The 10,719-nt window shown below is 36.6% G+C and overlaps 1 protein-coding gene across 2 annotated transcripts in view; it reads right to left on the bottom strand.

The window, feature by feature from the left end:
- The window catches only part of nej (CREB binding protein nejire), an 83,062-nt gene extending 75,877 nt beyond the window's left edge, over window positions 1-7,185 (bottom strand). For both annotated transcript variants that reach the window (XM_089250110.1, XM_089250108.1), the window contains exon 1: window positions 6,529-7,185. In XM_089250110.1, the coding sequence (XP_089106236.1) occupies window positions 6,529-6,580 (52 nt within the window). In that variant the 5' untranslated portion in view covers window positions 6,581-7,185. The remainder of the gene's footprint in view (window positions 1-6,528) is intronic.
- Window positions 7,186-10,719: the final 3,534 nt, after the last annotated feature.

Consider the following 10,719-nt stretch of genomic DNA (forward strand, 5'->3'; position numbering starts at 1 on the left):
CCCCCCCCAAAAAAATTACTTATTTTCCCACAAAGGTTTCACTGAAATAAGGGAAATTTTTTTCACAAAAACAGACCCCTGGATAAAGTCAAGAAAAAAATTTTCAGGCCTTTTCTGGGCTGATCACACATGAATCCCCTTGTCAGTTTTCATAGAGATATCATAGCTGTCAACTTTTAAAAATTAAAATTAAGGAGATTTTTGCACAGACCCGTATTTTATACTAAAACCACACCTTAATAAATACAAAAGAGACTTTTCAAAATAAAATAAGGATTTCCCACTCATAAAAGTTAAAGCATAGTTTATAATATCCCTACTCAAAAGTTGAAGTCAAATAAAATAGGGATTTTACACACATGGGAGTTAAACCCTTGGAAATAAAATCCCTACGCAAAAAACAAATGAAATTGCAGGCCGAAACTTCAATGGTGATATAAAAAGAAATATATTGTGTTCAATCAGAAACGATGTGAACAAACATTCTGTGCAAATCACCCCAAAATAATTGGAAGGTGAAGGGAAAAAACATCAATTTTTGAAGAACATTGACTTTTTGTGGCATTGATGTTTGTTGATTTCACATGGGTGATGATGTCAGACTTTCCACCATAACCGATGTTTATGTCTGCAACACAACTTGTGCAAAAAGAAAAAGTCTGCCTTTTTCTGGAATGTTTGATGAGAGGAAATTCATCGGGGAATAAGTGTCTTTAAAATTGATTAAATATTTTTTGCTTATCAGTATTCGTGTTTTGTTATCACATGTACGTAACTTCAACAAAAAAGGAAGTTTTGACCACATACGCATCACTATAATATTCAATTATTATCCAGGACTATTGGCTGCTAAGCTATTTCCCTGCACAATAAGACAAACAACTTTTCTTGTTACCATCAGAGGGTTTGTAAAACTTCCTTAAAAAATGAATTTCCCCATTTCCCCCCATTTACAATGTGTGGCATCATTTCGAAAGAGGAAAAAAAAAAAGAGGCAAAATACTTTTTAACCCACAAGAAATTCCTTAGGAATTGTTTTCAGAAACAGGAATTCTTTTTAAATGAAGTAGGGAATTTTTAGGGACAATTAGGGATTTTTTGTGATTTTCGTAAAAATTTGGGAGATTCAAGAACTTTTTGGGAGGTCAAGAGATGAGGCTAAAATTCGGGAGACTTGGCAGCTATGAGATATTGACATAATTTCCAAAAATGTTGTCACAGCTATAATTTTACATGATAATGCTGATCATTTTGTGAACTGGTTACCATGGTGAACTGGCACCAGAGCTTTATGAAGCCCTGGCATGTCCTGTTGTGTGGATTGACAAATTTTTTTTTAACCAACGCTGTTCACAGGCTTAGTGAAATTTCAACGCGTTGGTGTGTGGAAACAATCACATGGATTTTGAAAGTTTTGCGTTGACTTCTGACAGTGAAAAAAACTTACATGATAACCAAATTTTCTAGCAGTCAAGAATTCCTAAAAAAATGTCCAAAATAATTTTTTCCACTTTTCTAGAACTTATTGGCAAATTTGTATGTCTTTAGAATATATTCAATAATTATATGTAGAAAATTTATGGTACCCAATACCAATTCTCTAGTTGCCATGGTGACTAGGCACCTGATATTTGCTCAGCTTTAGAATAGGATTTTGTATTTCGATTTATGATTTTATACTTTGAGCAGGGCTTGAAAAATCAGAAAAAATATTTAGGCGCCAGACAAATTTCTTAGGAGCTAAGCATGGTTTTTTTGCCCAAAAGGAAAACTGTCCTAAATAATATAGATGGTTTTTTTTTCTCAGCCAGAGATATCAAGGAAACAGTTATTTTCCGGATATTATGCTGAGGTGAGCTCGGAAAGAAAAGTCATCACGTCTCTGCCGGGACTTGAACCCAGGCCCTCTTGCATACCGGGCAAGCCCAGTATGCAAAATTATGACTATTAATGAATATTGTATACATATATTTCACATATTTGTAATAATTAACATTTTTTTTTAGAATTTATTTGAATTCACTGTGAGCGATTTTCAATAGCACTTCATTTCTTACCAATGGCGATTTTAACCATTAGCAACTTTGCTCAATTTTGATATCATATTTGGTGACAATTGCCAATTTTCTGTACTGGAAATATTAATTTTCTATATATTTCTGAGAAAACATGATTAATCTAGGATTGCAAACACGCAGAGTATTTTCTTCAACAATTCAAGAAGCACCATTGAGGATTTTAAGGATTTTTCTAAGAGATGAAAAATTGGAAGAATCTGGTTTCTGTCCCAAAATTTTAAAAAGGCTAAAAAATGGAAGGCTTATGGGTAAATCAGAAGTATTGGCATCTTCGAGGAAGCATTTCTTTGCGATTTGGAGAAATGGCAATAATTCACTTACACATGACACTATTACATTACGCATGCGACGTCGTTTTATAGGGGAAAAAAAACACTGATAAAGGATACTTTCCAGGGTAAATTCGTTGGGAAAATGCCCCCCAAAAATAGGAATTATTTTACAATAACTTAAAATTCGTGAGATTTTTGAATTTTCGAATTTTTCGTGAGTTTCAAGAGATACAGAAGAAATTTGAAAGATTTAGTATGGTTGGATAGTAGCTAATTTGCAGACTCAAAAAAAATCCAGTTTGTCAGCAGCAAAATGATTTTCTGCTGAAGAAAACATTTTATACATATAAGAGAAAACTGGATATTTTTCTGAATGACCATATAAATCAAAATTTCCAGAGCATCCCCACATTTTCCTGTAATTTTGAAGCCATCACAACTTTTTTTTTAATTTGTAAAAACTGTCCCGTTTCTTCCCGTATTCCCAATGAAGCTCATTTGGTTTTATTCTTCACTGAAATCAAGCTGATTATTATGATTATGAATATTCATCTCAAATATTTTTCATTCATAAATGTTTTTTCTTTTGTCTCTTGAATTCATTTTAACTCAGTGATTTGCAGTAACAATTAGATACTTTGCTTAGTTCTAGTGTTGTATTCAGTGACAGTTGGCAATTTCCCATATTTTTCACGAGCAAACACAGTCCCTTAGTGATTGCAAGGACTGAAGGATTTTCTCTGAAGATTTTATTAATTCCTGCCAAGCATAATTTGGATTTTTAGGAATTTTTCTATAAAGATACAAAAAATTTGAAGAATCTGGTTTCGAACCCAAAGATTTTAATAAGAATTAAAAAATTGGAAGTCTTCTGGGTAAATTGGAAGCATTGACTCTTATGTGGTAGCCTTTTAAGAATTTTTTTTGTTTAGGCAGGTCTGGCAAACATGATTTTGCCCCTCCCACTGTAAAATTTGGTGATTTTATATAGGCCTAACAGTGTTCATGTTCCCACCTAAATTTTTCCACATGGAGCAATTGCCTCCTATACCCTTCCCTATCGTTACAACTCTGGTTTTAGTAAGGTTTTTCCATAAATCATCACACAGAAATAAATGCTGAAAAAATCCCTTCAACTCTCATGTGTGAAGTTTCTTATATCTAATGTTGTGCAGCGTAGGCCTAAGTCTGGCGATTCCCACTAGCCTGGATCCCTTAAATAAAAGTTGTTAGAAAACCAGTAGCCTCAAAGCAGAATATGCCAAAATCTGTGATGTACATTGCAGAACAATCTGGAAGAATTTTATGAAAAGTGTAGTGAAAAAACACTATTATGGGAATTTTTACTGTCTGACCATTTCGCAGAGGCTTCGTTGCAGAACAATGCAAAACATTTTGCTTTGAGACCAGTAGGCCTATCTTACTGAGTATGCGCACAATTTGGAATGCATAAATTTTATTCTCACAAATTCTTCTCCAAAATTTGATTTCTGAAATGCTATAGTCCCCAAAGCAGAATGTTTTGCATTGTTCTGCAACGAGTCCTTAGCTGACTGGAAATGTTCTGCAGTAAAAACCACCATAATAGTGTGTTTTCTACACTTTTCTTAAAATTCTTCCATATTGTTCTGCAGTGGCACTAATTGTTCTGCGACGTACATCGCAAATTTCAGCATAATTTCTGCTTTGGAGACTATAGTGAATCAGTGACTCCACTTGATGTAGAAAGAAACCCAAACCAGAATGTTTCGCATTGCACTGCAACAATCCCTCTGCTGACTGGAAATGTTCTGCAATAAAAATTACCAAATTCCGTAGAGAAATGTGTACGAGATGCATGTTTGGTTAACTAGTAGTAAAAATTACCATGACAGTGTTTTCTACATCTTTAATATTCCTCCAGAACCTGCAGTAGCACTGATTGTTCCAATGTACATCACAGATTTCAGCATATTCTGCTTTGGGGTGAAGCAGACGAGCAAGAAATAACTAATACAGATCTTTCGAAGACAGCTGTAGTACAATGCATGTGGTTAATGCGATCACATTGGGACAGTTTCTGATAACAATAACTGATTCCTAACTATACTAGGAAAAAAATCAGTTTAAGTATGTGTTGCACAGTTTGGTCAAACAAAAAGTACAGAAATGGGAAAAAATTTTCTTAAAACATAGATTTCAATTTTTAATTCAGATATTGTGAGAATGAAAGAGAGGTGGTCCAATGTGCATCATGAATTATACTTTTTATAATGCATGGTATGTTCCATAGATCGTCACAGATGCAGTATAATCCAGATCACCAAGGGCACCGTAAGTCGCCAAGGCAAGCATAATGGTGTCAGAGTTAATGTATCATTTCTATTTAATGAATTGATTTTTGCCGGTCCGTGAATTATTTCTCGTATCTATTGGTTTTTTGCAAGACTGCGAATTATTTGTCCTATTTACGGTATTTTTTTTTAGATTTTACATTCCAGGTGACACTAGTAATGCGAGCTATTTCAAATGGCATCTCCCTTTGTGTAGTAGTATCTGAAATAGCATTGTTGTCTTGTCTAACTAGGATTATGTTTCGGTCAGGTTGTATTTTTCAGATATATTTATTCTTGTTATTTTTGTAACTTCTGCCCTTCCGTTTTCAGTCTTAAAGAAATATCATTATCTTAGTATACTATTATTTTAAAGAATCTGGATACCCAGAGTGACTTGTGCCCGGATTCATTTATTATTTCGAAGAGAGTCTGGGTTTTATTTTTTTTCATACTGAGAATATTCATTTGTACTATTGTTGGTTTTCGCTTTTGTTATGTTTTCTGTGCTGGTTTTTAAAAATATTTTTTCAGCATCTGTAGTCAGTCAGTCAAATAGCACCAAACAGGGTCTGGAAATGTAAAAACCGTTTCCAAACAGTGGTACACCATACATTGAGAATTCACCCGAATCAGTTGAATCTGTTATCATTTCCGATAGAAAATCTGTTCCTTAAATATTTCTGGTGCGAAACAAGATTGGCATTATGCATATAAATCAGGAAATCAGGGTTAAACTATGTTTCTACATTAACATAAATAATTCATTCAATTTTTCATCTTTTTCAATTAAATTTTCCTTCCTAGTGATAGATATTCAACTTTAAAATAAAATTTAAACATTTACATACTACGAACACAAAGACACAACCTTGTTTAAAATTCATCTTCCCAATCGAGTCGCTTGTTAGTATCAGTTAACTTACAACTTAATAATTGTATATTATTTTTAGGGGTTCTACTCCCTCCATTCTAATGCATTACGCTGCACGATTTCGAAAAACTTCACACAAAATTGGCATGTATATTATGTCATATGTTTGTCGATTTCAATTAAAGAAAAACGCTAAAATTAAAAAAATTATGGGTTGATATTGCAGTTCACATATTTTAACAGTTCGCTAATAAGATATCCCTTGCATTCATACAATTTTGTGTCATTTTCAACTCATTCACAACAGTGATTCTTGTGGAGACAAATAGGCTTAACGGTCAGACACATTTCATCGCTAGTGATTATTTCTCAATAGACACACAAATATTTAGGTGCAAGATGCAATAATTTTGCATTTAAATGCCGCAATAAATGCATCCCCCAAATTTCAACGATGATACTCACAAACACCATCATTGCACCTCACATGCATCAACACAAAAAAAAACCCCAATATATTCCTAGTATAATCAGTCCCTATGACTATAAATGCACATAAATACGAACCATTCATACAATACAAGGCTAATTTGTGACCAAGTAAATAGTGATGTGTACATTATCCATGATCAGTGTACCAAAGTTATTTAAACCATAGCGAACTGGTGGGTTGTTAAAATTTTCTAAATAATACACGTCAGATAGTTATTGCATTCGCGCAAATGGGGGAAAAATCGAATTTGCATTCACGCTCATATTATATAATTCGGGTATTAGGTAAACGGTAGTTCGAAAAGAGAAAAAAAAAACAAAAAAAAACCGCAGTGTTTACAATACAAAAGAGTAACCCTCAACACACACACACACAAGCGAGCCAGGGATCGATTGCTGGCAACAAAATTTCGGGAAAGGGATCGCGAATCGCGACCCACGCAACAAAAGCCGATTTTCAACGAACAAAAAATATGAGGATCAAACAAATGATTTCTTACCGTCAGTTATTTTCTGGCGCTTATTTGGTGGTCCGTCCACCATGTCGGCCATGTTTACTAAGCCTAAAGTGACGGATGCAAAGTTAAAGAAGATTGTCAGGTTCAAGATTAGACGACGTCGAGTAGTCGGAGAGCGAGTCCTCTATTACCCGATATTTCGGCCGTAGACGGATATGCACAAGAGTTCGATGTCCATCATTATTTCCACAAAGGCACAACATTGCTTACTTTTTCCCGTCGGTGGTTCCTCCGTGGATTTATTACATTATTATTATTATTCCGCTTTGCTGCGCCAATAGGGCTGGCTGCCGAGTCTCCTCCATCGAGAATTTCTCTCCAACGCCAGCAGCGAGAGTGGCTTCTGTGGTGGAGCCTCTTCTTTTCCCCCCCTCTCTCTCTCTCTCTCTGTATAATCTCGCGACTTCACCAACCTCTGCACATCTTTTTTCAGGAAAATTTCACTCGACGATCAACAAATAAACATCCGAATAATACAACATTTCGATACTACGGACGAAGCCGCGTCCAGGATTATTTTCATCCGAAGCACAAACAGATGACCGAGATGAGAAATGATTTCGCAAAAAAATTCATCCACGACTCCGCGACCCGTCCAAATATCTTTCTATCCTTCACAACAATATGGCGGACTGATAGGAAACTTTTTCATACGCTGACAGAAGCAACGACGAAGTCGACCCGAAGCCACCGAACGCGCCGCGCCCATTGGCCCGGTGCGCTCACGTGAGCGCCATCCCCCACTCGTATTGGGCAATGTATTTATAACCCTACGCAATTACTTTTACGAACGCTTCCGAAGAAACCCGAACGGCCGAAATGTAATTTTCGTGCATCTTCGGATCCGTTCGGGATTATAAAATAAGAGCCGTGTATAAAATTTCCTGGTTCTGAGTTCTCCGTTAGAAACGCTTAAATAAATTGGGACGTCTTTCCATTAATTCCCGAAAAATAATAAACATTCCGAAACTAAAAGATTCTATTCTTACGAAGATTCTTGATCAATAAAAAAAAAATGATAATATTCACATTATATTTCACCCTTTAAATCTAGCTTTTCTCCGGTTAGCACAGATGTAAACAAAGCAATTCCCCGATCCCCTGTACCTATCATACATCTAACATTATTTTAATTGCAATATTGTATATTTTTGTATATATCTAGCATATTCTTCCTTTTTTAAATGCATGTATACAAATATTTTTTGTATATTGTGTTGAAATATTCATTATTAGTGTTAACCCTTATCCAGCTCGAGGGAATATAAACCACTGTAATGTATAGATGGAATTTAATACAATTACCCAAATTACACTGGAGTTGTATTGACTGCACGTATTTGGAAGAATTATTGCTGTTGATATATATTTTTCCACTACACGAATTTTGCGAGTATAATTCTCTGTTGTATAAAAATCACATTTGCTTCTTGAAGCTAACAATTCAGTTAAACTAACTCAATGATATTCCTTCATTTCTATGAGTGCATTTTCATGAAATGTAAACAAAGATGTTTGCATGAATACCATAGCTTTTCAATTAACAATTACATTAAAAGCTGGAAAGTTTAATAAATGTGTTAATTAAAATACAAATTCTTTGGGCAAGTGACACTTTCAGTGGCATACATGGGATGTATTCTACTTTAGGTAAATAGTCTGGGCCACACTCCTGTTTAGTTTGGTTCAATAGTCATTCGCAGGTATTTGCTTCAAATGTTTACCCCCACTGCAATGAAGCACCAGTGACATAAGCTGGCTGTACACTCGTCCCAGTGTTCTTTGGCGAGTATTTTCTTTCAGAACAATCTCCAAGGATACCCCCGCCCAATAATATGCTAACACATGTTGAAACTATTGGCATTCTTTGACCAATGTGTAGCTAGATGGATCAGGAAGAAAGACGGCTCTTTTTTGACTTAGGGTGGGGGCTGGAAGGTCCTGGTTGTTCTCTTGTTGACCAGCCTTCCAGTACAAAAGTTTTCAACAGCTGGCCGATATGAAGATAAATTTAGGAAAGAAAAAAAATTCAACTGCCCTTGCGGGGAATCGAACCCACGACCTCTAACTTGCCAGGTGAGCACCCTAGACGACAAAGGCCACGAACCTCAATCTTTTCTTAAAGTTCCTAAACGCATACAAACTCTAAGGAAAGATTGAGATTCAATGCCTTTGTAGTCTAAGACACTCACCTGGCAAGTTAGAGGATGTGGGTTTGATTCTGCAAGGGCGGTTTGCTTTTTTCTTGCCTAAATCCATCTTCACATCAGCCAGCTGTTGAAAACCTTTGTATGGATAATTTCAGCCCTCAACATTGGTGGTCAACTGAAGATGGTTATTTACAGTATTCTTACTTTGAGACATGAATACGAGCCAATCTCCTATTTGAAAAAGTCTTTCCACAGAAAGTGGGCAGACTCACAGAATGATATTGTACTCACATTGCATGAAAATTCAAGCACTCACCGCCTTCACTTCAAAATCTGGAAGACAGGTGGCAGCACTAGCAAGAACTCAAAGCAAGCACACAACTCAGACAACATTAATACTTTTTAAGACCACACATTCTACCATTTATTGGAAATTCAGCGGAAGAATGTGTAACGAGATGTATTTATAGATAAATACAGGATAGACACGAGTGTGGCCTCAGCTGTAAAGGATTCTGCCCTCATTGCTGAAAAAAAGTTGCTGTTGCATAATATAATGAACAAATTTGAGCCTTCTTCCCAGACTTTTTTGCTGTAGAGTCGGAGCTATTGAAAGAGAGTTTCTCAGGACAAAGAGCTGTCATTAAAGTTCATTTTCTTAACATTTCCCTGATATTAAAGGTTAGTTGCCATCATCACACACAGAAGATGCATGCCCCTCCCAACATCCTGGAGCAAGGCCCTAGGCTGGGATCTTTCACAGGCCCTACCATAGTTAATTTATAGCGTGAAAAAACAAAAATGATGAAAATTGTCTTGGGCCCTGTCAGCCCCGCCCTTGTGGGGGGGGGGGGGCATAAGATGTCTACGTGACTAATGCCTTTCCAGCAATTCAGGTGCTTCTTTGTCTTGATTGGTCATTGTGGACTTGCATTGATGCCAAATAAGTAGTCAACCTTTTTCAGAGAGTCCATGGCCACCTTCGAACCATATTTTCCACTCGTGACCCTACCTGTCTTTATCTAGGACTCTCCCCCCCCCCCAATCTAACAGCAAGATCCTTTCTACTTATCAAATTGAATATAATGGAGACTGAGTTTTAAATGAATAAAAATTTTATAAATGAGATCAATATCTGAAATCCTTGGCTCGAACGTGTGTAATCATCTCTCCCAAGAGTTGAATCATATGGGGGGGGGGGGGACAGAAATAGGTCTGAGTAAAATACGAGACAATCCAATGAGCCCACAAAATAAATCAAACCTGATGCATCACTCTACAATTGCACTTACTGTGGGGCAGGGCCGTCTTAAGAACATCATGGGTCCCTGGGCTAAGTGATTTTTCTGAATCCTTTTAATTGGTTAATTCTAGAAAATTTCAACCAGATCTCATTTTTGCGAGGCCCCTCTTCTCTTGAGGTGCCCGGTTGAGCCCATGCGTTAAAACAGCACTGATGTGGGCTAGAGTTCAGTGAATTTCGTTCTAATGAGGGATTTATGCATGGCCTTCTCAATATCATGGGTTCCTGAGCAAAGCAATGTTCTGAGGTCCACATACTCAGCTGATAGCAACAACTAACACATGTACATACTTACATTTGACAATACCAAATCTTAACATATAGGCCTCCTATGGATATGAGGTCTTGGGACATGAGACCCCCCCCCCCCCCATCCTGTAGGTAGAGATAGTACTGGTTCTATTGAGTCCTGCTGGAGTCTGGAAGTAGTCTAATTCCCCCCCCCCACAATATTGTACTCGGAAGCTTTATTTCTTCACAGCTCTCCGTGGCCCTCCCTTTATCACTTGTAATTTTTTTTTGTGTGTGTGTTGCTCCCCTTTCATTCAATTTTTAATTATGGCCCCTTAGAATATCCCAGGATATCCAAGAGAGGTTAAGAACTATTGCTCTAATTCAGTATCCAATAACACAACATAGATAACTCCTGATGATGCCACAACAGCATTGGAGAGATAATGAGAAGTGAATGAAGAACTCATACACTGACGACAGTCCTTT

Source organism: Pholcus phalangioides, unplaced genomic scaffold (assembly GCF_987345545.1).
Source record: "Pholcus phalangioides strain wild (caught in Gottingen) unplaced genomic scaffold, Ppha-v1.0 ptg000022l_1, whole genome shotgun sequence".
Taxonomy (NCBI): Eukaryota; Metazoa; Arthropoda; class Arachnida; order Araneae; family Pholcidae; genus Pholcus; species Pholcus phalangioides.